The 27,457-nt window shown below is 41.0% G+C and overlaps 1 protein-coding gene across 2 annotated transcripts in view; it reads left to right on the forward strand.

Annotated features, from left to right (window-relative positions):
- LOC130437719 (protein diaphanous homolog 1) overlaps positions 1-27,457 on the forward strand; it is a 67,036-nt gene that overhangs the window by 31,576 nt on the left and 8,003 nt on the right. For both annotated transcript variants that reach the window (XM_056769221.1, XM_056769222.1), the window contains 8 exons: positions 21,666-21,764; positions 21,838-21,932; positions 23,712-23,813; positions 23,964-24,203; positions 24,377-24,506; positions 24,607-24,730; positions 25,775-25,940; positions 26,278-26,419. In XM_056769221.1, coding sequence (XP_056625199.1) covers positions 21,666-21,764; positions 21,838-21,932; positions 23,712-23,813; positions 23,964-24,203; positions 24,377-24,506; positions 24,607-24,730; positions 25,775-25,940; positions 26,278-26,419 — 1,098 coding nt within the window. The remainder of the gene's footprint in view (positions 1-21,665; positions 21,765-21,837; positions 21,933-23,711; positions 23,814-23,963; positions 24,204-24,376; positions 24,507-24,606; positions 24,731-25,774; positions 25,941-26,277; positions 26,420-27,457) is intronic.

The raw sequence follows: 27,457 nt of genomic DNA on the forward strand, positions 1-27,457 counted from the left end.
AATAACTATTTTGTTATTTTAATTGTCCTTCAAAACATTGCAAGGACTTCAAGACGTTGTCAATCTTCCATCACTCATCTCCTCCCTTCTAACCGTCCCATCATCCAATCAAATCCCAGTGGATGTAATTAAGTCCCGCCCTATATTAGTTTTCATTGGATATTCTGTTTTGCAGACTTCTGGACTTGACTGTAAATATGAGGTCTGAAGCTGAAGGTGTTTTTATTGTCAGGCAGAAGAGAGCTCTTAGTGACATGAGCAGAATACAGAGGATGTGTGTCGGACCAAACCAGCGCTATTACAGAGAGACGGAGAGAGAGAGAGGGATGGAGAAAAAAAGAGAGAGAATGAGAGAGAGAGAGAGACAAAGACCGAGAGAGTAAGAGGTCGATACTGGAGATAGAACCCAATCACAGATGGAGGGAATTTTTATTATTTGGCAGTTTTTACACATTTGTGTTTGTTTGTGTGTGAGAGAGAGTCAAGCTTGTTTTTCGCATTTGCTTTATTGCTGTGTGTGCGTGCGTGTGTGTGTTTTATTGATTGACTTTGTCTTTGTATGTCATCGTCGGTCTTTAATGTTTCTCTCAGACTTGTTTGCGGTCTTTTTTTCCCGTCTCCATGGAGATCAGCCGCATCTCTGTGGAACACATTTATGACACCTGCCAGCAGGTTTATCCCCGCCTCTCACATCTGCGCACACAAACACACATGACTTCTCTTTGTATGTATGTGTCCACCTCATTTATTTCAACTGCAGACACACACACTCATAACCCAGAGTGTGTGTATCTGTCACATGTATAATCAAGTGTGTAATTGTTGTTTTATTCACAGTGTGTGTGTGTTCTGGTATGATTTTATTAGCTTTCTGTATCCTTCTTACAGATTTCATTATTAGGCAATCATTGTGGACATTTGTGACTTTGAGTGAGAAAGAGAGAGGAGAAATGTTTTTGATCTTCATCTGGTCCCAAAAACATGAACTTTATGGATCAAAAACTTGGTCACTTTAAGATGATAATGCTTCGTACTGTTTCAATATCCCGTCCTCAAATCAATGTCACATCCCCAGCAGTCGGCCACGTCTAAACCCTTCATAAAATTCTCTTCTGTTCGGGTCCTGATGGACCGTTAGGACACACACTGGTCGTGTGTGCTGTGTTTGCCTTTATGTGCCTGGATCTTAATGTGCCCGCCATCAAATAATTCTCAGAATAGACCACCTGCTTCTATGATTCCCAGAAGCTCCCGTATAACGTCAGATCTTAATGTCCTCATAAAGCCACAGGTTCCCTGAAGTGTGCTGATATGAACATGTCTGTTTATATGGCTTCATCTTCTCTCCGTGGTGGGTTTGTGCCATTAACCGCAGCTTTACGGTTCCTCTGAGCCTTTGGTTGGTTTATATTGGAGGCGTTTTGTGCGGCTCAGCTGGCGGGATGGAGGAAATTGCTCTGACTGGCCTATCAAAAGTAAAAGGACTTCAGTAATATCTTTGAAATGTTCTTGCTTTCCTTTTATACGCCGTAGTATATCAGTGCCTCTCCGACACTAACTGGTTATGTGCTTGTGTTTGGACGCTTTTGTTTTTCTGGTCTCAAACAGACTCGAGATAATAAATGGACTGCTTTGTTCTGTAGAAATGAGTTTGGGAACATACTCCGAGCGTGTATATTCAGCCAACGTAATCTCACAGACTATTTTGCGAGGTGACCAACTGAAGATTCTTCAATCTACCACATTCATTTCAGTGCCATCCTCTCACCCGCGGCGTTCCGCAAGGTTCTATCCTAGCTCCAATTTCATTCTCATTGTATATGCTTCCTCTGGGGTCAATTTAAAAAAAAACACAATATTTCATTTCATTGTTATGCGGACGATACCCAGATTTATCTGCTGACGTGCAGGGATGGATGTCCGTGAATTTCCTTTATCTCAATGAAAATAAAACTGAGATTATAGTTTTTGGATCCTCTGATGCCTTTAGCTCCTCTTTTGGTCTGCTGTTTCAAACCACTAGTGAAGAACTTGGTAGCGTTTTTTGAAAGCTCCCTTAAATTTCACAATTCACAATCCAGTAAGGTCTCTGAGGTCTTCCAACCAGTGACAGCTAAATGTTTACATTGACATCCGCTTTAGGGCCTGTGATGTAAGGTTTAGGGGCGGGGCTTACATTTTACAGATTTTAAATTGTATGTTTGTTCACATCATATGAATTCAAACAACTCGTAAAATAGAGTGAAGAGATAAGCCTAATGTATTAATTTTCTTTGTGGATTTCTGAAATAATGTGTGTTCCTTCACAGAAATGGAGGGACATTGTGAAAGAGTGATGACAGTTAGTCTGTGTTCAGTCTATTCTCTCTGGGTTTCGTGAAACGTCCTCGTGATGACAGTGATGATAATAGCCATAAATCACAGCCGGTGTCTTGGGGAGAGTAAATTACTAGCTGGGTGAATTCTTCCCCTGCATGAAATTGAGGCTTTTAATAGTGAGGAACTGTGCATTTACTAATGTGTTTAACTAATGCTCATTGAACTTCTGTTCATTTTTGCATTCGCTTATGAGAACTAACCATGGTTTTATTCAAGTAAACGTGTTGTTTTCGGCAGATTGATTATAATTTTTATTTCCATAGTTTTGCTATATCATGCAAGCTATGGTTAGTCTATGGTTACTAAAGTAAAACAATTATTATTAATCTGCATTACAGATTTTTGGGACATGCCAGTGGTGTTCACCTCATGTGGTTGCTAAGGTATTCTATGTTGCTATGCTGTTTCTGTGGTGTTTTTGGTGGTTGCTAAGGCATTGCTAGATGGTTGCTAGGATGCTCTGCTTGCTTGTTATTGGCCTAGGTCTTGGTGACAGAGTTCGAGTTTGATAATAAATCAGTGAGTTTTGATGTGATGTGAGTGTCACCGAGTTTCAGGTTGTTAAACTGTCGCTCTGTTGGTCCAGTGCTGTGTTGTATAATCAGATAAATGTCACTAATCTTATTAATTTCAAGTCAATGTTATTTAGAAAACACTTTTTACAATGTTGCAGTGTTTAAAAACAGGAGGGGAAAAAATAGGAATACAGGGTTTACTGAGCTTTGAACGAATCGCTGGTCTCCTACATTCTGTTCAAACGAATCGGTTCAAAGGAGTCATTTGTTTGCGATTCGTTCTGATCGCAATGTGCATTCATACTGGTGAACTCGCCTTGCACAGTATAACGCTGATTCAAAGAGACAACTTCGTAGCTAAAATATTACAATGATATTACAATGATGTACAGCACTTTAATTTAACAAACATTTTCAGTAAATTGAACGCAAGACACATGAACAGCCGTCAAACATAGCTCCTTAGATCTTCAACTGAACTCTTCAGCGCTTCACTATGCTGATAACAAAACAGCGGCTCCATTCATAACTGCAGTGACAAATGACAGTTTGTTTAAAGCAGTGTTTTTTAGGGAAGAAACTCGACATCCAGCCGAGAGTCGGAGGCGGCACGAAATATGACTGAGGCGGCCATTTCAAATTTCTCTATACAGGAAAAACCCTGGAATAAGACCATTATAATTAAGCAATGTTATTGGAGTTTTTAGATCCCTAAGCCAATCGTATAACTTTACTTGATTAAAAGAGTTCTTGTTTTTCATAAAGCATAATCCAAAAAATAATCCAGTTTGACTGATTAACAGTTTGATTCAGATTAACACAAATGAACCGATCTATACCCCTGCACAAATTCCCGGGAATAAATCTAAATTAAAAACTATTTCTTGTAAATAAACCTGTGAAGAGTCTGTTCTGTATTGCTTTTGCTGCTAATGCATTCAGCTCCAGTCTGCAGGTCTAATGGATGAACATCTGCAGATGTTTGAAATGTCCTGGTGTTTTTGTTGCTGAGGAGAGGTTTCATCTCAGTAAAGGCAGTGAAAACATAATCTCTCGTGTTTTTTTTCTCTCTCGAGGTTAATGCACAGGCCACGGACAGATGCTTTCTTCTCTGGATACCCACAACCCTCTCCGATCCTTTTACATATCTGCTTTACTTCCTTGAGTATTCTGCATGCATTGTGAATCTCATCATGTTTTGCTTGTGTGTGGATGGCTCTCGTAATGCGTTTATATGATGGAGGCATTATGTGTCGCTTTAATGCTTTCTAGAAACGGAGCGCGTGTGGGTGCGCGGCTCTATTTAATGCGCTGCGCTTTCTGAAAGCTAAAGTTCGCTCCGTCAGTCTTTGTAAGCCTGTTTGCGGCCCGTTTCTGACCCTCCTCTCGCATGGGGTTGCGTAATGCGTTTCTCCGTGCATTCATACCTCCTTTATCACCCTGAAACACATCTGTTCATTGGCCTCGTCGGTGCAACAGATTATCGCGCGCCGCGTCTGGGCCTTTGTGCGGCCGCCGTGTTCCTTTCCAGCATTCGTTTGCATGCGAACACAGCGTGTCCGCTGGAGTCACCGATACGTTTAATCTGCGCTTTATCTTCTTAAGATTAGCCACGCTTTGGAGGGAACCAGAGATGTGTGTTTCTTTGTGATTTTATATTCTCATCCCCATTAAGGAGGACGACTGGAGAGGCGGGGATGAGATATTTCTAATGGGGATTTGAATAAACGTGGTAACTGGGCGAATAACTGCAAAAGCAGATAAATGGTGCCACCTGGCTCATGTCAGAGCGTTTCTGCACGTATGTGTGTCGCTTACAGTACCATATGCACACCAACAGATGCCGTCATTTGAATGTGACCCAGTGATAGACGCGCTCGGGGGAACGCTTGTGTCCCGAGGCCAGTTGTACCGCGTTAATGCATACGCTCTTCTAAATAGTTTCACTTTGTACTATAAATGTTGTGGAAGGTTCGGACCAAGTTTAAATATGATGGAGAGATGGTGCACTGATGTTTCGAGCTGTTTATCAAGTAACCAGTTGTTGCCGAGCACCCGGTGTGATCTTGAATGACCTTGTGACTTTTGACATCTGGAGTATTAAAGTGATGCATTTTTTTCTGCAGGTGCTGAAATTTCGAGACGCACACAAACACACATCATTGACGACAGATGGAAATTGTTTCTATATGATATTTTTACCAGCACTACCTGCAAGCTTGTGCCGGCGGTAATCTCACAGCAGAGCAAACGTTTGATGCTTCTAATAACTAGGAGATGCCACATCTTCAAAGTTACTGATGACAAGATATGCCACGCGTTCTCTTATCGGCGGAGAACCGGGGATGCGGCCCGGCATTGGGTCGTTTACGCTTGTGCAATTAAATTAAACTGAGAGAGATGACACGGCTGCAAGATTATCTGATATTTTTGGCTTCGTGTTATCAAATAGCATTAAAGTTTGAGTGTTATAGTATACTTTATGCACACACACACACATACTGGCGCACCGGCTTGCACACACGCGGTGAAACTCATTTGCATTTTCAAAGAAATTAAAGGCCCGTGCCTGAAGCTGATAGCTGCGCACACTTTCTCTCTCTCCCTCTCAGAAATCTCATATTATTTTTCCGTTTTAATCGCTGATTATGGCGTCTAACTCTCGCTCCGGGCCAAAACAGACAAAAAATAATTACGCGCTCGCAACCTCGGAACAAAACTCTCGCGGAATTGGAGATGTCAAACGCGTGGAAAGCGGCTTTTAAAGTCGACTCTAATTCAAACAACCTTTCATGGAAACTCGCGTTCGGTTGCTTCACCTCAAAGAAACTTTTTCAATTTGAAGTGATTAAATTTCGCATCAGTGCTCGGGCTGGATTTGTTTTAGTGTTTCTATGAGCTTGTTTTTGAGTATTTTGATGGATTTTTAGGTAAATGTGCGTGCTTGGTTAGCGTGCCGTAATGAAGTGACATTTGAACAGTTGTGGTATTTAAAGCGCCTTACATTTCGAGCTGACCTTAATTCACGACCTTTAAAACAAAGGCTGTGTGTTAATTCCTTCGAGCACTTGTGTGTGTGTTTGAGAGAGAGAGCGTGTGGCCCGGTTTTCCTGTAGGCACGTTTAATTTTTCACTCGGCATCTGTTGTTGTATGGAAATGCGTGTTGTTGTTCGCCGGCGTCTCATTTCCATGACCTCTTTCTCTCGGTTTCCTTTCCAAGTTTCATCTGTACGTTTTCACCCCTAACATTCATCATTTTCCTCCTCTTTTCCAGCAGCCGGTAACTTGTTTCCCTTTCATTTGTGCTTTTTAATATGTCACCTTCCCTCTCTCGCTCTCACTCATTTTTAATGATTCTTCTTGGATATTACAGCTCGATCATTTTTTTCTGCTTTAATCAGAGCAGCTTTGGCTCTTAATTCACGAGTCCTCCTGATATCCCCTGCAGATGTTCATTCGTTTTGTCCATTTAGAGGTTTTTTAACCTGCGCTCCCCCTCCCTACATCTCTGAATATTTAAAGAGCGCCTATTAAAAATACAGAGAGAGAGAGCGACGCGTTTCTGCTAACATCACTTTTACATTTATATCTAAAAACCCGACCTCGGTTTCTGCTCAATTATTCATAACCCACTTCTCCTTCTTCCTTATCTCTCCCTCTCTCGGCTAACATCGTCTGTCTATCCGTCTGTCTGTCTGTCATTATAATGTTCCATGTATGCAATTTAATGTTGTTTCGTCTCTTTACTTTATTACTCAATGTATGTTTCTATACACCTAAACTTCTGCTTGTCTTTTGTTCTTTATTTCATTATATATTTTATCTTATTCTAGGTATCTGTTGCATGTCTGTGTATCTATTAAATGTTTTATCTATCACTTATCCATCCAAGCATCTTTATCTATGTGTTTGTGTTTATTATGCTTAATAATGAAGATTCACAATAAAATGCCAGTTGGCATCTGTACTCTTGGCATTGCCGTTGTTGCCATAGAATTGAAATTTGAGTTACTTATTTCATCCCACATGCATCGTTTGTTGTCTCTTTTTCTCTCTGTACACGTCAGGCCTGCTTGTTTTAACAGAGCGCTTGTCTCCTCCTTGGGTCATCGCATCATCAACATCTCATCTTCTCCTGGCCTTCAGAAGCGTTCCCTCCCTTAATTAACTGCGATCTTTGAATTTTAATTAACTCCTGCGTTCACAAAGAGACGTCTCCCTCTCTTTAATGTCACCGCTGTGTTTGATCGGTAAGGAGACGCGGCGAGGACGCGATCAAAGCGTCAGGGACTGCGATCGAAAGCGACGGACGAGAAAAGAATCTCAGAGGCGCAGAGATGAAACGGCGTGTAGAAGTGACAGATGAGAAAATAGAAACACGAGGGGGCTGGAGAGAGTTGTTTTGAAGATGAGAGCACTGTCCGTGTACGTTACCGTACCGCAAACTGTCACGGGTGACATGCATCTTTGCGTGCGCGCTTGCTCGTGTGGATTTGAAGCTTGACTTCACGTAAAACGCAAACACGGAGCGACGGAGCGAGAAACGGAACGAGAGATCGGAGGCCGTTTTCATGCCTTTCTCACCCTCGTTCCTCTCTCAGCTCCCCAGGGTCTCAGAGAGAGAGAGAGAGAGGGAGAGAGAACGTTTTAGCACCAAACCACCAGAATAACACATCGTCCCGCAGAGAACGAGGGGAGAAATGCACACGAGGGTTCTGAATGCTTCATGCCACTTAGAGCGAAACTGGCAGATGCAGGAGATAAAGCAGGTTAATGCATCCTCTCCTGATAGCTCTCCGTCTCGCTTCTCCCTGCGGGGTGGACGGAGGAGAGTTCATGCGTTCATTCAGCGGGACGTTGACTGAATTCAGAGTAACCCGACTGAGAAAGTTTGGGAATGTGTAACTGTTGGTTTTTATCTTCCTCTCCTCCATCTCTCGGCTCCTCGTGGTGGTTTGTAGGATTATTTTGATGAGGCTGAAGCTGAACTAGTTTTTCAAGTCACTTACAGCTGGGCGCACATGAAGTTCAAAGTAGCTTTCTCCAAATCACGTCAAGATTTAAGACTTAAATGTTAAATCTGCTCTCAAGCTCTGATAAACAGAGATTACAGGCGTGTGCGCGTCCGATATACAGTAAATCTGTTCTCAAGCTGTGTGTCATGTCTCGTCTGCTTTTCCGTGATCTCATTATGTGGCTCATGGACCGCGTCTGTCGGCTCATAATCCCTGTTATGTGGATTAATTAAGACTTTATACTCTGATCTGATTGGTTTGATCCGTGAGTTGGCACACACACACACACTCTCTCTCGAGAAAGCTTGTTTAATAGCTGGATTACATTACATCCAGGATTTTCTCCTGGATGCAACCGGTACCCAGGACACCCTAGCAACCACCTAGCAATGTCCCAGAAACCACTCGGAACTCTAGCATCACCGCGGCAACCTGTTGCATCATGAGAGTTTTGCATGGTCGAGCATCACCAATTTTAGTTAAAGGCATAGTTCACCCAAAAACAAAAATTCTGTCCTCCTTTACTCACCCCCGGTTTGTGTCAAATCTTTATAAAATTCTTTGTTCTGTTGAACCGAAAGAAAGATATTTGGAAGAATGTTAGCAATTTTCAGTTCTGGGACATCATACACTACCATAGTAGAAGAAAAATATTGTGTGTTTTGTTTAACACAAAATGAGATATTTAGGAAAACAAACAGTTTTGCGGCACCTTTGAATACCATTTAATTCTTCCTACTAATGGTTGTCAATGATGTTCAAGAACTGAAAATTGTGAACATTCTTCCAAATATTTTCTGTGTACTTCAGAACAAAGAAATTTATACAGATATGAAATGACATGAGGGTGTGCTAATGATTACAGAATTTTCATTTTTGAGTGAAGTATCCCTTTAATGCAGAAATACTATTAAAAGGAAAAGTAATGATCTGGAGCATCTCGTGAGCATTTGTGTATGTGTGTGTTTGTGTGCGTGTGTGTGTGGCTCTTTCTTTCATTAAATGAGTGTGTGTGTGGCTCTTTCTTTCATTAGTTGTGTGTGTAAATATTTTAAGCCGGTTTGTAAGTTTTAAAGTGAGAAGTCTTGAAACCGTGTGTGCTGGAGTGAATATTTCAGGTGTGTGAGTGTGTGGGTATCAGAGTCTCATTATATCGAACCCTCAGGCCTCCAACAAACTAAAACTACACACGCCCTCTCTCTCCTCTCCTCCTCTCACTCTCTCTCTCAGTGTCTATCTGTTGCTGTCCTTCATTATCTGTCTCCCCGAATTCTGTCCATCACATGCTCCAATCAAACACATCTCACGCCATAGAGAGGCATAGTGTGTGTGTGTGTGTGTTATGGATTTGATTGTCATCGAGTCCTGTTGGCCTTGTGTGTGTGCGTTTAGTGTTTAATTGTGTGTGAGAGAGATTGATGTGATGTGATTCTGACAGGCTGTTATGATTGTGTCTTTAGTAATGTGAAATGAATCGTGCTCGCTCTGGAGGTAAAGCATCTGTGCTGTATTCTCTCTCGAATGCAGTTGCACAAGCCCACTAATGCGATAGTTTACCCCAAATCTAATTTCTGTGCTCATTTATTCATCTTCGTGTCATGTTAAACCTGTGATTATTCTCTCTCTGGAACAAAAAAGAAGATATTTTGAGAAATGCTTTTGTGTTCATACAAGGGAAGTCAATGGGGTCCAGTGTTTCCAACGTTCGTTGAAAAGTCTTTTGTGTTCATCAGAAGAAAGAAACTCATAATGTCATGCAGTTGAGTAAATAATGGAAGAATTATGGGAGAACTATCGCTTTAAAACTACCATCATACACTCGGACGGGAGAGAGCGAGAACATGAATAATACAGGCTGGTTTGAGGAACACGTGTTTTCTGGCTGCACTTTAATGTAAAAACCATTTCCAGTCGACAGCTGAAATTCACTTAACATCAAAAGATCTCTCTCTCCCCCTCTCTCTCTGTATGCTCAGAGACGTGCTATTTTTAAACGGATGATGTTGTGTATTAATTATGCATACTGTGCATATTCGCTGCATGCATGGAATACCCAGATAGTCAAAATGTATATGATACTGTGTAGTTTTGTATCCCATAATGCATTGTGCTTTGACCTTCTGTGTCATCAGTGCACTTAAAAATGTCAGCTGTCTTTTATTTGACTGGGCATCCAAAACAATGGGCTAGTTGCACAAGAAGGCGCCGGTCTGCTTTTGTGAGTCCGCAGACTAATTTCCGGTCGATCACCGTTCCAATATGGCGGACGAATTAAGTATAGCTGCTCATAGAAACAGATGCTAATGCAGCATCTAGGTATTTAAATCTATAAGGTTGGGTGACCGCAAAATGCAAATGTTTATAAGCGAAATGTTTATCGTTCCCTATTATGTAGTGTTTAACATTTAGGCCTGGTTTTGTTGGAATCAAACTCACAATATTTTCCCACACAGTGTTATACGACTGGAAATTACTCTGCCGACTCTGGCGTCCCAAATGCTCACCGTCGCCATTTTGGGCGACTAGCGAATTGTACTCAAAATTTAGTTGATAACTGGATCACCCTTGCTAGGGCATATCATATGAGGTCAGGTCTTGCACTGTTCTAATATGGCGGACAACCTACATTTAGCGACTCATAGAAACAGATGCTAATGCGGCATCTAGGTATTTAAATCTATAAGGTCGGGGGCGGCAAAATGCAAATGTTTGTTAGCGAAATGTTTTTCGTTGCCTACTATGTAGTGTTTAACATTTAGGCCTGGTTTTGTAGGAATCAAACTGACAATCTTTTTGCTGTGATTGAGCCACATGAACGCCTACGATAGATCCTGCTAAGATGATGAAGGCAAGAAACACATTAAGGTATGTTTAAAGTCAAATGATCCACGACTAGTCGACAGGATCAATTCGTGGTTGCACTTAATTGATTGGTTAGCACAGCCCCTACAGTATAAAGTGCAGAGTTTGTTGGTAATGGGTTGTGCACGTAACCTCCGCGTCTCGCTCGTTCCTCTGTGTCTCAGTGAGGAGCGGGGGGGTAATTGCCGGGTCCGCTGTGATGGCAGTAATTAGCCGTTGATCAGACCTTTAGTCTTCGAAACCACCGCAGACTCTCGGCAGGAGGTTGAGTGCGAGTATGGGATCATTTTAGCGCACACACCTCTAGACATTGTTCCTCTGAACTTCACATCACTGAACGTTTGAATAATAGTTCTGTGATGAAGACCTTCACCCACATGGTCTTTATAGTCGTCGTCGTCCGTGTGTAAATGGCCCTGGATGGTTGTGGGAGGAGAGCAGAGAACTTGCTGTCCACTGAAAAGGAAACGAGGAACAAATTGCAGTTCGCCGCCATCCCACAATTACAGATCATTCTGAGAGAGAGAGAGAGAGAGAGAGAGAGAGGAACGCTCTGTTCATGTTTGGACGTGCAGACAATCGCTAAAATATACCCTAGAAATGGCTTTAAAGATTTTTCAGACTAATGGTTCTTGAAGGCGGCCGCCTGTATGTACCTCCATCATGTGCGATAGTTTGAGGTCGTTTGAAAGCGCAATCGTTTTTCTTCTTTCGTTTTTCTTTGTACGTCTCTTTTAGCTTTCATTTTAACATGGTGGAAATTCAGACTGACTAAACTCACAAAAAAACCGACAGCAGGTAGATGAAGAAGTATCTAGAACATCTCTAGAATAAATCGGGAATCTAAATCACATGTATTATATGTAAGTGAAGGTTTAGTTCAGATGGTGTGTGATCGGTACAAGTGTTGACATGACTCAAACACGGACACACAGATGTTACAATATTTACGATCTCTGTTTTTTAAATTCCTTTAATAATCCTGTTGTTTGTGTGTGTGTGTGTGTGTGTGTGTGTGTGTGTGGTTGAGCACTCTTAATCCTTTTGTGTCTTTATAAGACAATCTCTCAACTGATTTTGTGACCTCCACCCCTCACCATCTTCACTTTATTGGTCTTTTTTTATTTCTGTGGTGTTTTTCATGTTTAGCATAAAACATGTAAATGAGAAGCTCATGAATAACTTCATGTTTCATCCCCAGTGGAGGATCTGTGGTGTGTGGGTGTTTGTGGCGAAGGTCATTTGAAGGCCAGTTGCATGCTGGGATTGATTGTTTTTTATCTCTGTAATCATCTATATTTCTTTATCGTGCTGTAAATGGTTGTGGTGTCATTTCTACTCGATCTTTCATTGGATTCTCCTTCACCTCCTGCTGTTTGTCTCTCTCTCTCCCTCTCTCTCTCTCTCTCGCTCTCTCTCTCCCTGTTGACATTTCCTGTCAGGCGTCTCATTATTGAATCCCTTCAGATTACTGATTAAATCCACCTTCAACAGATGCCCTTTCTTTCTTCTTTCTTTCTTTCTTTCCTTCCTTCCTTTGCTTTTTCAGTCTCTTGTTCTTTTAATCATTGTACCACTTTCTCTCTCCTCTCTATATCTGTTGCTCTTGTCTAACTTTAATATCCAATTGATGTTTATTTTAAATTGTTTGTAAATAAAGAGACCGTAAACGTCTCTGTCTCCCATTCTCTCTGTTATATATCGCTCTCTTTCTCTGTTTAATTATATCCGCTTTGTTTATGCGCCCAAGGACAGAGAGTATTTCAATCTTAATTGTATACTCTGAGCACCGTCTCTCTCTCGCTCTCTCGCGCTCGCTCAGACACACACTGTCACATTGATGGTGTCCATATTGATGATGTTGAAAAACACAAACTTTTTTTGAGTCAGTCTTCTGTGTCACTGTGATGTCAAAAATGTCATGCGCGAGAGACTGTGTTGGAGGAAGAAGTGATGGGAGAGAGAGAGAGATGGTGTAAAGAGCGAGTGATAGAGAGACGTGAAGCAGAACGAGAGAAAGAAGGATGTTGTGTGTGTAACCAATTACCAGCCGGAGTCGCCTTCTTTCTCTCGTCTGTGTCTGTTTGATTTCAGCATGTACTGTCATGTGTTGATTACATGTGTTTTACGTGTTCAGGCTGGTTTAAAGTATGTGTGCATCCTCTTGAGGCTGTAGCTCCTCCCCCTGCCTGTGACCTCATTAGAGCGACCTCGTTAGAACCAAGATATGGAGTGACTCTTAATCAAGACACCAATGCCCCTCTATCACACACACACACACAAGTACTCTCCTTATCCTGCAAAAAGACAGACACAGACAAGAAGACGCTTTAATAAATTAAAGCGTCTGCATGTTTGTTTTACACTTGAAATATCATGACTTCAACAGATATCCAGCATGACGTCATTTCCAAGTATGTTCACGCTGAAGTGTTGTGTTGTTTTGAACATATTCCATGTTTAATGCATTCAAGTTAAATTAGACGTAAATAATCTAAACCTCAATGCAATCCCGGATTGAGTTCAGTCCGCTTTGAAGAGGGCCGGCTTCATTTGAAGCATTTAAATATAAGGCAGACTTCTAGAAACGTTTACCTAGACCCCTCAAACAAACTATGTCGGGAAATGCTCAAAGTGCTCATCTTTGTGTGTGTGGTTTCTGGTTTTGTGACTTTCTGCTTCAGCTCACTCCATCTCCAGCTCACACGTCTGACTGCGTCCGCGAGTGTGTGTGTGTACGGAGGTTAGCTGCAGGTTTAAAGTTTTATAAAGCTGTCAGATTTCAGTGCTCATTTCAGCAGTGAAGCTAACAGCGTGTGAGAGAGCTGGACTTCAGCGCTGTGACCTCACAAACGCACACTTTACAGGCGACAACACACGAGCGGCACAGCTGCAGCTCACACACCTTTACCACTGCATCAGAAATAGGGCCACGTCACGCACGCTGGTTATTTTTGTGTACTGTAGTTGTCTTTGTGTTTTTTTTTTCCGTTCGTGTTTAATATTTCAGTATGATGATCATGTTATTGACTGGTTGTGTGTATACATAGGCGTACGAGTCATTCAAGTCATCCCCATACCAATTGTCAATTGTTGTAACCGAAAACACATCTGGACATCTGTCATTCAGACATCAACATAGACGATGCCCGGGGTCCTGTTTGTGTGTCTGTTAAAAGATGATGTGTTTGACGTTAGTCTTTGATTTCCCTGTAGATTTGAGTAATTTAACATCTGTATATCCTTAAACCTGAGCTTTAGAGCAGATTAAGTATTCCTGATCCAGTTAACACACACACACACACAGCGTTTCTGTTCATGGTTAAGAAGATTTGACTGACAGATGTTCAGATTTGTCAAATATGTGTTTGGTGTTGCGTCAATAACCTGTTCATGTTCTTACTGTTCGTCGGGTTAGGGGTGTGTGTGTGTGTACACGTGTGTGTGTGTGTGATGTTTAGTATATTGACCTCTGGCTTGGCCTGGTGAGAATCATGGCGAGTTTGTTTTCCGCTTGCGTAAGCTGACAGGCACGGAAATTAAACCTCCAGCCATCACACACAAGTTCCCTAAACTTCTGAAGACTGTAGTGAATTACAATCATGTTATAATAATAAAAAGTTTCAGAGAAAGATTTAAAGTTTGTTGTTTAATGAGAGCAACAGAAAACATCATTTGGGGGTGTCTGAGGAGGTGTTCTGAATTGGCTTTATTGTGTTTATTATTACTTTATATGTTATTAAAGTAAGGAGTTCTGGTTGTTTGTTTACTGTACGTGAAAATGTCCTGCAAGTCTGAATGGTATTCTGCCTCTCACTCTCTTTAATCCTTTCTTAGTGTACAGGTTTTTGTTCCCTGATTTTATCAGCCCCCAGGCACAACCGCATATCAGATTGCTTAGAAAGTATCAGCACACCTCTTCAGACGTGACTTGAGGATCAGTCACGTCGGTCGTACGGATCTGGGATTTGTCGATAATCTCATATGTGACCCTAAAGTACAAAACCAGTCACGGATATATTTGGAGCAATAGCCAACCGTACATGGAATGGATCAAAATGATCGTTTTTTTTTTATGGCAAAAATTGTACGGACCATGTGTATTGTACAGACCATGTGTATGATGGCCAGGTCTCTCTCCCTGATGTCTGTCACTCGCTCATGTCTCTCTCTCCCACCCTCATCTCTCTTTCGTTTCTCTTGCTATAGTGATGTTTTTATTCTGTATGGTCAGTGAAGGAGGCCACTTCCCTCGAGTATGGACAGACAGAGGGAGAGAGCGATAGAGAGGTAATGTGCTTCAGGAGGTCGGGCAAGTGTTGGCGGGTCCGCTGTGTTTAATTGGATGGTCCGCTGTGAACTCCAGCACAGAAAGAGGTCAAACAAACCAAACCATCACACCCAGACCCCTCAGGAGACCGCTGACAGCGAGCACGCTGGCCACACGTGTTAAGAAAGAAAATCATAAAACATAAAGTATGTGTGTGACTTAATGAGAGGTTTATAAATAACACAGGACTGAAACATTTCTCATCATTTCTTCACCTTAGTTAGATTCAAACGTGTGTGTCTTGTATTCTCAGCGAGACAGAAGATGATGCAAGACAGAACTTTCAGTACAGTTTTAAATAGCTTGTGCACTGTAAGACCTCTCGAGTCATATACTGTAATACGGCAGAAACAGATGAAAATGATCTCGCTTTACCGGGTTTGCAACAATATGACACTTGAGCAAATGATGACAGAATTGTAGTTGAGAAAAAGCTTGTTTTTCTTTTGATCGTGAAAAGCTGCTGTCAAAGTCTGCGCTCACACACTTACGGTTCCCTTGAGTTGATGTTTGTGTGTGTGAGAGATGAAGTCAGAAGTCAGTGTGTATCTGTAGGGCAGACTCTGGGCTGGTCTGTGATGTGTGTGTGTCTTGGCATCTCTGTCTAGTTTAGCAGATCGGGTCAGACCCCTGAAGTCACACCCACAGCAGAATGAGACAGAACGAGATAGAAAACACATCTTTGCTCTCATCCAGCAGAAGCACTGCTACAGAGAGTTGGCCATCGTTTAAGATGTGTTGTTGCTCCCTGGGCTTAATTGGAGAATCACGAGTACGTTTGTGTAAATCATTTGCGCAGTATTCTTTTTGCATTCAGCTCGGTGCGTTGCTTTGAGATTGTAATCCAGATCACGCTCTCTGCATCCTTAAAACGTGCAAGATAAGCATCATTACATCGCAACTCTCAGTGCATCAGTACATGAAAGGGTTAGGAAGGCAGCTAGTGTGTTTTATCACCATGTGTCCAAACATCTGACCATCTGCAGAACATTTAATGGTGAGTTAGTGTCTTTATCGCCAAAGACAGGCAGAGTTTGACACATTGAGCACAATCACTTGTTTTGATTTGCGCCTAAAAACAACTTTTCTTCGGTTTCTTCCCTGTTGAAACACATTTTTATCTCACACAACACTCGACTGTATGCTGTCAAAGTCTTGCTTTAGATTAGGTTTGTCTATTTTGAGTTTAAGACACTTAAGAAGTTATCTTTCTTTACTGTAGTTCTCTCTCTCCTCCACTAGAGGGCATGGTCGGTGTGTTTGTTTACACACACAGCATTATACAGTGAGTGTAACAGGCTGTATGTGTAATTGCATGTGGGAAATACAAACAAGTTTATGAACACACGCATGCACACATTGTGTCCTGTCACTTCACTGACCAAACAAACCCCTGTTAGAAGAACCATGTGTGTGCGTTTTATTCATGGCCTTGAGCATGCGTGTTTGTTTATTTAAAATCATGTTTGCTCAGATGTGGGTCGATGTTTTGTTCCTCCGGTGTGTGTGACCTTCATATTTGTGTATCCGGTCACCTCGGCATCTTATTCACTTCACAACATGTTTGTGTGTTTGAGGCTTTGTGTGTGTGTGCAGGCTCAGAGCTGTGAGCTGTGAAGGAGGAAAGGATCGAGACGGAGCCATAGACCTGTGTGTGTGTGTGTGTGTGTGTGTGTGTACTGTAATTTGGTTGTTATAATTGCTGTAGTAAATCTTGACGTGCGACCTGTGTGTGAGCGGATAGAGCATTGATTTAAAACCGTAACTGTGTGTGTGTGTGTGTGTGTGTGTGATGACTTCATAATCTATAAAGCCATTCCTAGGAGTTAAAATATGATTGTGTTCAGCCGCAGAAGTTTGTGTGTGTCTGATCAGTAATTCAGGACACACACTATTTGTGCGTCACAGCTTCAGACCTTCATGGCCAGAGGAGCAGAGAGGGCGCGCACACACACAAACACACAATCTCACACACACAATCACACAATCACACACACAGCAGAGGTCACTTGGTGCCAAAGTCACAGTCAAGAAAACCAATTCAACTTTATCAAAATTACTTTATCAGTCTTTCTCTGTCATTTGACGGACGGTCACTTAACCATTTGCTCTTTAATTTAAACAAATGTATGTGGGGGGTAATTTAAAATCTCATCCTTTGACTTTTCTTTTATTTCACTCTATTTTTAATATTCCATTATAAATATATTACACATATGTGTAATATAAAGTTTAAACCTTCTTTATTCTCGTGCTGCAGTTCAAAGTTGTTCCAATAGATGGCACTGTGACTCCACAAATAGATTGATACCAAATTATCTCTAGAATTAAATGGACTCAAGATACACATTTATACTTTTGGACCGTAATACATAACATATATATATATAATATACTCATGTTAGTTTAACTTCAAATTTGATGCTGAAAAAACAGAAAGCGTTAACTTGAAGTAAACAGAGTTTAACAGTGATTGCAGCCTTTAACTGAAAGTTTATTGATGTTTTGTGTTGTAGATTTATTTATTTTGATTTGATATAACATTTAGATTGTGTGTTGCGATGTTCAAATGCTTGAATGCAAATAAATCTTTCATTTTCATGTATTCTCATGTTCACATGTATTTGTAATGTAAACCACATTACTTAATGGCAGTAAATAGGATATAAATAGCTTGTTCATGGAATTTAGGTCATTAATACTTAACTAAATATAATTAGGGTATTGCCATGCCCAAAAATTTGGTTTACTAGTAGTATAGTTTAATCACTTGTTTAAAAAAGTAATTATTATAAGGATATATAAAAAAACACATTAAGTGTCATGGTAATTTTTTTATATTCTGTATTGAATTTTCCTAAAGCATCATACAATTTGACATCAATTTACATTTATTAATAATACTAAAACGTTTAATTCATTTCCAGTTTACAAAAACATTTTATAATCCAATTAGTTTATAATGTAAAGTTTGGGCTCATTTAATTCACATAAAGAAAGCGCTTTCTTTTCAAGTCGTTTGCATTTGTTTTGTGATATTATACATTTAATGTAAACTCTTTAAAATTGAATGAAAAATATTTATCAGCTGCAGTTACACTTTTCATGCACCAGGGGAGCGCAAGTGAGCACACTGTAAACCCCGCCTACAGGCCATCCCCCTCAGTTGAGTCCTCCCATTTCCTGTCGCGCTCCCCGCCCCCGTCACACCACACCCTGCCATCTGGCACTGAGTCACCCCTCCGCTCGCTCCCCCCGTCCTCATTACTTCCTCTCCACACAAAAACATGATGAAGGGGCCCTTTCAGCTCCACGGTTACCCCCGGCAACTGGGGTCTTGGAAACTTCCCCTCCACACACACACACACACACATATACACATATTCATGGACATTTAAAGTTTAAAGGACGGCGTCTTCCATCAGCTGCTTCTGTCTTTTGTGTTAAAAGCCCCTAACACAACCACCTGTCCTTCGTCTCTAGCATCTGTCCCTCTTTCTTTTCTTTATTCTCTCTTTTCTTTCTTTGTCTCACTCTTTAAAAACTCTTCTGGAGAACTTGGCGTTCCTGCAGTGAGATTGTTTTCTGTTAGATTGCTCGAGTATGCAGTGTGTGTGAGTGTTTACAGACGAGTGCAGTCTAAGCAACTAAAGCAATAACATTCTTTCCTTTAAGTATGAAAGTGTCTTCATTTGTTTGGAAATGTATTTTTACCAGCCACACACAAACAAATATGTATTCTTTCTCCAGTTCTTGCTTTGTTAGATTGAGCTTTGAGCACAATTCACTTTTGTCACTTTGTTCTTTGTTTACTTTATAATTTTCAGATGTCTTCTAGATTGCCTTTCTTTATATTATAAATGTCAGGTAGGAGAGCTAGAAAGTTTTGCGTTTCTTTTTACAAGTTGAAATGTGAACCTGCAGTAGCGCTCTGCGGCCACTAGAGGCAACACCGCTCCACCAAAAACTTTACAGAACAAAGGAGTCTGTCATCCCTCTGTCTTTAGATTAAAAATAGTCTCTAATGAAAGGAAGAGAGAGATAAAAGAACAAAGTTTCTCTTTGTAAGTGTAGATTGTTTCTAGGTTATGTGTCGTTTACTGATGAGGTGGAGTTCAATCGATTTAAAATGCCGGGCATGTCTCTCTCTCTCTCTTTCTCTCTCACACACTCTCTTTTTCTCTCCCTGACCCTCCACACTCGTAAACTTTTGCCTTGTATGGGAAAGGAAGGGAGTGTGTGTGTGTGTGTGTGTGTGTGTGAGAGAGAGATGAAGTGTGTGGGGTTCCAGTAACTGCAGACATCACGTCTGTGGCTCACGCTAAATTAATAAACAGAGAGACGGGCACAGAACACTGTGATTTTAATGTAACGCAGTCGCAGATAGAGCAGACAGAAGAAGAATGTGGAAAAGACAGCTGGACACATACAGAAATAACCAGCGGGTGTGTGTGTGTGTGTGTGTGTATTTGTGTGTTCACTTCGTCAGCAGAAGACAAACGTCGATCTTGAGACATTTCTATGAATCCTAACTGGAAAAAGTTGTTTTAAGTGGAAAAAAACAATACGGTAGTATCTCATTTAAAGAACAAAATAAGTTTGTGTGTGCGTGTTTACTGAGAGGAATAAAGAAAGGAGGATGAAAGAGAAAAAGTTAAATAGCCGCAGGACTGAGGCTTTGAAACAGCTATGGAAAAATACAAAAGACACAAGGACATTTACAACACAAATCAGAAACAATAACATTAAAGAGAGTTTGTGCAATGAGTTCCTGACACACTACACACACACTTGTATGTTAATGGAACACAGATGTGCTGTTTGTGTTGCAGTTCCTGTGTGGACCAGCAGAGGTGCCATTGACCTATAAATGATTTTAAATCTCATCTGTGTGTGTGTGTGTGTGTGTCTGTGTGAGAGAGAATCCAGCAGCCATTTTGAGCACAGATCCCATTTTATGAATTGCAGGCAGAGAGCTTATAGTTGTCTGTTCCTCTCTAGTTTCCTCGCTCGCGCTCTCTCTCTCTCTCTCTCTCTCTCTCTCTCTCACACACACACACATTCTCACTGAGATTCTGGTCATATTGTGCTATTGATGAATTAGTCTGATTATTTCTCTCTTTCTCTATTGTTGTTTTTATTTATAAGCCTGACCTCAGAGTCACAGATCAATATTTGTTCATTTCCGTTTTATTGTTCTGATGACATGTACCAGGGTACCAAAGTTAGGGACTGTTATCTTTCAACAGAAAGCATCTTTATTTGGTGTTCACATGTTTTAGGAGTTTGAGTAAGGATGAATCTGGTGTAACTGTATTATTATTTACATATAAAACAAATTGATTTTGTTCATGAGATTAGTTCATAATTGAATGTGAACATGCATTGTTTTGAGCGAGTGTGTTAAAATGAGAGTAAAAGTGAGTGTGTGAGAGACAAAGAGCCGGTGAGTGTGTTTTTAGTATGCATGTGTGTGTGTAATGTAATCCAGAATTGCTTCACTCTCTTGAGCGTTTCCATATGCTGCTGTAACTCAATACACACACACAGATGCCAGCCATGAATGTACTGCTCGGAAATAAAGTACAGAAGAAATCAAAATGAGTTTGAAAGGAGAATGAGAACAGAGGAGAGAGCAACTATTAACCCTCAGAACACAATGACCAGAATGAAAGATGTGGCAGCATATGGACGGGCGTCAGTATGAGAGATAAATGTGGAATGAATGAAATGCGAGAGGATTCTCTTTATTCTGAATGTGATTCTTTCACAATACACGAGAGACTAACACACGCACAAGATGTTGCTCATACACTGTGTGTGTGTGTGTGTGTGTGTGTGTGTGTGTGTGTGTGAATGTGTGGGAGAGCCATTAGAAGTGTGATCTTAAGTCTTCTTGTTTCATCAAAGCAGCGAGGCGTTTGACTCTGCTCCTCTGACCTCTGACCTCCTCCTGTGTTTCACTCGCACTCAGATGCCATCACTCAAAAAGAAAAGTTTGACTCTTTTGCTTCAGTTTGTTTTTCTTGTGTTGATCTTCCTCACTCTCAGAGGATGCTTTGAATAAAAGTGTCTGCTAATTGCCTAGATGTAAATGTAATGCAAATGACTCGCCTCTGAGCATTAACTACACAGTCCTGCAGCATGAGAAATGTTATTTGATGTTAATTTATTACACATGTTGGAATGCTTGATTCTGATTGGCCAGTCTTGACATTTGCAGGTTTGTTATTCCAAGATAACAAGCGCTCAAAACTAATGACACACGGTAACCCAGACGCAGCAAATCATTTTGACAGTTTTTTTGACAAAATAAATATTAATGTCCTTTAATAACATATTGACATTATATTTACAAATTTTTAAACCAAATTGCCTGTTTTTGACATTTGTGCGTCGTTTCTTACCTTGAAAACTGATCAATGACAGGAAATGACTCTGAGACATGTGGAATGCGTAGACAGTTGAGATCAATTTCTCAGTCTGGGCGCAAGTGCTGGTTTTAGTTCAGACACAAACCTGTATTTATAGTCACCCACACATTTCTCTTTCTCTATATCCAGCTAAGAAAGATCAGGACACAACTGATGAGAAGAAAAGTGGCCAGAAGAAGAAAGTGAAAGAGTTGAAGGTGCTGGACGGCAAAACATCCCAGAACCTCTGTGAGTAAAAGCTGTGTGTGTTTAACTGGTCATTTATAACGTCGCTGTTTACTAAGAACTGTATGTTTTGCAGCTATTTTCCTGGGTTCGAACAGAATGCCCTATGAAGACATGAAGAATGTCATTCTGGAGGTCAATGAGAAGGTTCTCACAGAAAACATAGTGCAGGTATGGAACGTGTGTGTTTGTGTGGTTAAAGAGGTCATTTGTCTTGAGGTCATCCTATAACGTCAGTTAAGCTTATTTGACCGGAATGCTCAATTTATTTAGGCTGAGTTATGGTGTTGTTCACCGAGTACCGCAGAGATGATGTGTTTTTTGTAGGCCAACCCGGAAGTTATGACACGCTGGTTCCCAACACCGGGAAAAGACTTTAGAAAGATCGCAAAAAATAAGCTCAGCGATTAAAGAGCCACGAAACACTAAACAACATGTATTTAGATGTAAACAAAGTTGATTGTGTTGCACATCATAGAAAACAATATTAGCAACAATTTCTAGCTTTATTGCGCAATTTTTGCCTTCAGGGATTAAAATCCTCATCTGGCCAACGTCAAAGGATGTGACGTGGTGATGAAGTATATTACATCGATGACGCGTCGGTGTCTCATTATTATTCATGAGACTGCGTTTTCTTGACCAACGAGAAGACATTTCTCCTAATTATTTATGACAGCGGCTGTGATTGGAGCGCCCGACTCCCGCGCCGGAACCTTTGCCATTTTACGGCTCTTCTTCTTACACCGCATCCTACCCAAACGCGATGCGATGAGATTCCTGCAATAAGCAATTTGTTTGTCCATACCCAATGCTAAAAATGGGCAGGACGCGACAATCAATCACAAGGCACAGCCAATCAGAACAGTTTTTCTCTGTCCACGCTGAAGCGTGCGCATTAAGAGATGCGTCCTTTTCTCATGACTCCAGTGATGCCTCACTTGATGCTATTCTATAATTTCAGAATGTAAACGTATGTTATCAAACTGTATAGCCTGTCTTGATCCAAGTTTGACTTTTTATATTCATGTGGTACAGAACTTATATCAAATGAGATCCTTGTATGGGCGGAGCTGTCAGCCGCGACGTCGCTGGAATAGAAACCATTTCTAATTTAGAAAAGGCCATTGCACGTCGCGAAGCGTTTCCGAAAACATACCTTTTGTCACGTGTCGCAGCGTCGCGTTTGGCTAGGACTCGTTGTCACAGCGTGCAAAAACGACAATGAGGTAGAATGTAGCTGAAAGGGGAGGTTTCGTGACACTTTAACAAAGATTTCTAATCTTTACACGTTTTGTGCATCAAGATAATCTTTACAAATGAATACAACATTTGTTCTTTGTGAAGCCTAAATACAATCGCCAGAATTAAATGCTAACATGATGCTACAAACAGACTACACTTCGGTTGCTCGATATTAATGCCACCACCACTTTTTCAAACTTGATTAAAAACATGTTCTCTTGGAAGCTATGGATCTGTGAATGAATACCCATCCACGTTTTTAGAGATTTGTGTCCGTGTTGCATTATTTGCAAGCTTTATATTATGCAAAAGGAAGTCGTCGCTTTTAGCAACTTGTTAGCAACCGCCATTTTAAAGACACAATAAAGCTTTAAAAAACAAGACAGGGTTATAACTGGTGTGTTTTATGTCATAGAATAAGAAGTGAAAATATTTACAGGTTTTGTGAACCTCAGACCTTATTTCAGCCAATTTACCAAAAGAACATAAAAAAATATTGACTTTGTGGCCATTGGAACCGTAAGTGCTGAAATGCTAACACGCTTCTGGGGTTTGCATACGTTATCTCCGAGGTACTCAGAATAGGTTTCCAAAATACCGAATGCATGTTAATGTGTAAACACTAAAGAGGATTTTTTTACATATTCCGTAAACGCCCCCATGTATTACACATGTAACTCTTTTATTTCTGTCTGTTTGTATCAGAGTTTACTGAAGCTTCTGCCGGAAGAGGAGCAACTGAACATGTTATCAGAGTTGAAGGACGAGTACGAGGAACTCGCAGAGTCTGAGCAGTTTGGAGTGGTGGTGAGCGATTAACAGGCACACACATTCTGACTGTCACAAGCAGACCTTAACACATTACACACAATTAAACTTATATCATATTTTGATAATAATGAGAGTAATGGCTCACAATCCTAATGTTTAACAGAGATCTCTCCCTGTGTGTTGTAGATCAGTTCAGTCAAGCGTCTGAAGCCTCGTCTCAGCTCCATCCTCTTTAAGCTTCAGTTTGATGAGCAGGTGAATAACATCAAGCCGGACGTGGTGGCCGTAACCGCCGCCTGCGAGGAGCTCAGAAAGAGCGAGAGCTTCGCCAAACTGCTGGAGATCACGCTGCTGCTGGGAAACTACATGAACGCCGGCTCGAGAAACGCCAAAGCGTTCGGCTTCAGCATCAGTTATCTGTGCAAGGTGAGATTGCTTTGACCAAATATGAACACTTACTTAAAGTCCTGCCATCCCTGATCTACATGACTTCCTTTTTTCAACCGAACACCACTGCATAGTTTGATATAGAGGATGTAGTAGATTATCAACATGGCAAGGTTTGAAAAAAGACGTAAGTGTGTACTGTGTGTGTTTAGTTAAGGGACACTAAATCTGCGGATCAGAAACAGACTCTTCTGCATTTCCTGGCTGAAACGTGTCTGGAGCAGCACCCGGAGGTCATGACCTTCACCGATGAGCTCATCCACGTGGAGAAAGCCAGCAAAGGTCCGTCTCTCTCTCACTTCATCTGCGATTTCATTCTAATTCTGCAGTCACTGCTGATCTCTGCCCAGTTCAGGACTCACACATGTCCTCTCGCTTACAGTCTCGGTGGAGAACCTACAGAAGAATCTGGACTTTATGGGAAAACAGATTAAGAGCCTGGATAAAGACATCGAGACCTTTCCTCCTCCACAGAGCGATAAGGACAAATTCGTCGAGAAAATGACCATATCCTTTACTTCCTCCCAGCCTGTCACATGACAGGAAGTGTCACCTTGATTTCCACCGTCCTCTCTTTAGATGATGAGGTTACACAAAAGCACATTGGCATTGTGACATCACGTCCTGTTTGTGTTCCGCTGTCTCACAGACATCCTCAAAATGTGTGAAGTCCTGATCGATTATAAATGGGTAGCTGAGAATAATGGAGAGTGCCATTCTTTTGTCTTGTAAATAACTCTTAATAACGTCATCACTATTATATAGAGCAGTGGTTCTAAAACTGGGGGCCGTAGCATTTTTTGCAATCAAACATCAAAAAAATAAGACCACCAAACAAAATAATTCATGTCCCAGTGTTGTATAACTGTATTTTTTTGATTTCATTAAATTCTAAGTTAAAGTCCCAGTGAAATTAAAAATGACAATTTATACTTTTTCCTGAAATGTTGCAGCGTTTATAGTAAATAGCTTATCTATGTGGATCATTTTGAGTCTGCTGCCAGTTTCATTAAAAATCAATGCAACAGCTGTTTTTACATATCCAATCAAATCGCAGTGAAAAAAGCAAGCCGCGCCCACTTATTTTCTCCTTTGAAATTCCCTTTACACTCTGAAATGTGTCAGAATATGGAAGTAACAGCGATCGAAACTTACGGTTCAAAGAGACTTTAAACGTACTAATTTATTTTGGGGGGGGCACAAAGTCATGCACCCTACACAAAAGGGGCTTAGAAGAAAAAGTTTGAAACCGCTGATTTAGACAACTTCAACATAAGACATAAACGACGATAGTCCTAAAATGCACAAACGTTTGAAGAAAATACAATCAACAGAATATTTATGACCGAAGATTTTATCATATTGGTAAAATAAAAAAAACATCTAAAATAAATCAAAACTGAAACCGGAAAAGCTTTTATGGCCTGAAAAGTGGTCTATACATTTATAGTTCAAATGTAAACATTGTTTCCAACGTGTCTTTCTCAAATTGAGATGAACGTTAAAATCTGTACGGTGAGATCATATGTTTCTCTTGACCAAGTTGTGTACAGTTTTGTATCGACGGCTCGTGAGCAGTATGAGAAACTCGACTTGATGCGTGAGAACATGGAGAAGCAGTATGAGGACCTGGCCAAGTATTTTGTGTTCGACCCTAAGAAGATGACCTCAGAAGAGTTCTTCGGTGACCTCAACAACTTCAGGAACATGTTCCAGGTGAGGTCACATCTGATGATGTCAGACATTATGTTCGGCATAATGAATGAAGGAAGTTTTTGAAATTTGTATTTCATCCTCAGCTTTATAAATATTTTTTTAACTAAACTACAGTAATACAGGTTAACCTATGTGCCGGGAAAGCTCACCTTGCGTTTAAGCCATCATGCGTAGTTCAGACATTAAAACAGACATACTGCAGTTCTGCCTGTCATAAAGACACACACTTGATCATCATAACTGTGAGAGACATTAGCAGTTCACCACAAAGATTTATAATCTGACTCTTATTTCAGAAACTTTTAGTTCATCCTCACTGTGTGTGTGTGTGTTACAGCAAGCAGTGAAAGAGAACCAGAAACGGAAAGAAGCAGAGGAGAAGATTCGTCGAGCCAAACTTGCGCGAGAGAAAGCCGACCGAGAAAAGGAGGAGAAACAGAAGAGAACAATCGCAGGACAGATCCCCAACATTAATGATGGTAGAGACTGTGTGTGTGTGTGTGTGTGTTTGGATGGATGGAATTTCAGTGTTTTCTGTTTGTTTGTTTGTTTGACCGTCGGATGTGTTCGTGTGTCTCAAAGTGTCCTGTGAGACAAGATGATTCGCACCAATAAACAGTTCACCCCAGAAGAACCAGTTAATGGTTTTGTTTTGGGAAATAGACGCCTATTTTAAGGACCATTAATGTATTTGTAAAGACTGATTCACATGGGTTGGTGAATGAGAATTAAGAATTTTTGTCGTATCGGTGTGAATTAGCCTTAAAACAGATTGAGAGAATGGTATTTTTATTTTAGGGAACCACACAACAGTAGATGGATTGACCCTGAATATAATCATGAGAAATGACATTGTGCCAGATTAAATGCCATAAATACAAAATATATAAAGGTGGATGTAAGAGAGAATATAGTTTTATACTCATATCAGTGAATTGAAGCCTGTCATTGGTCCACAGCAGTCTGAGGAGGCGGAGTTAGAGTCTGTTTCCTCTCTGTTCTTTTACCCTGTTCTTTTTACATTTACCCTGAAACAGAGTTTCCCCTCTCTCTCCCTTTCTCTCTCTCTCTCTCTCTCTCTCTCTCCCTCTCTCTCTCTCTCTCTCTCTCTCTCCCTCTCCCTCTCTATCACTCTCTTTGTCTCACTCTCTCTGTCACTCGCTCTCTTTCTCTCTCTCTTACTCTCCCACCCTCTCCCTCTCTTTCTCTTTCTCTCTCTCTTACTCTCCCACCCTCTCTCTCTCTCTCTCTCTCTCTCCCTGTCTCTCTCTCTCTCCCTCACTCTCTCTGTCACTCACTCTCTTTCTCACTCTATCTCTCACTCTTACTCTCCCACCCTCTCTCTCTCTCTCTCTCCCTCTCTATCACTCTCTTTGTCTCACTCGCTCTGTCACTCGCTCTCTTTCTCTCTCTCTCTTACTCTCCCACCCTCTCCCTCTCTCTCTCTCCCTGTCTCTCTCTCTCTCTCCCTGTCTCTCTCTCCCTCTCTCTCTCTCTCTCTCTCTCTCTCTCTCTCT

This window comes from Triplophysa dalaica, chromosome 16 (genome assembly GCF_015846415.1).
Source record: "Triplophysa dalaica isolate WHDGS20190420 chromosome 16, ASM1584641v1, whole genome shotgun sequence".
NCBI classification, from domain to species: domain Eukaryota; kingdom Metazoa; phylum Chordata; class Actinopteri; order Cypriniformes; family Nemacheilidae; genus Triplophysa; species Triplophysa dalaica.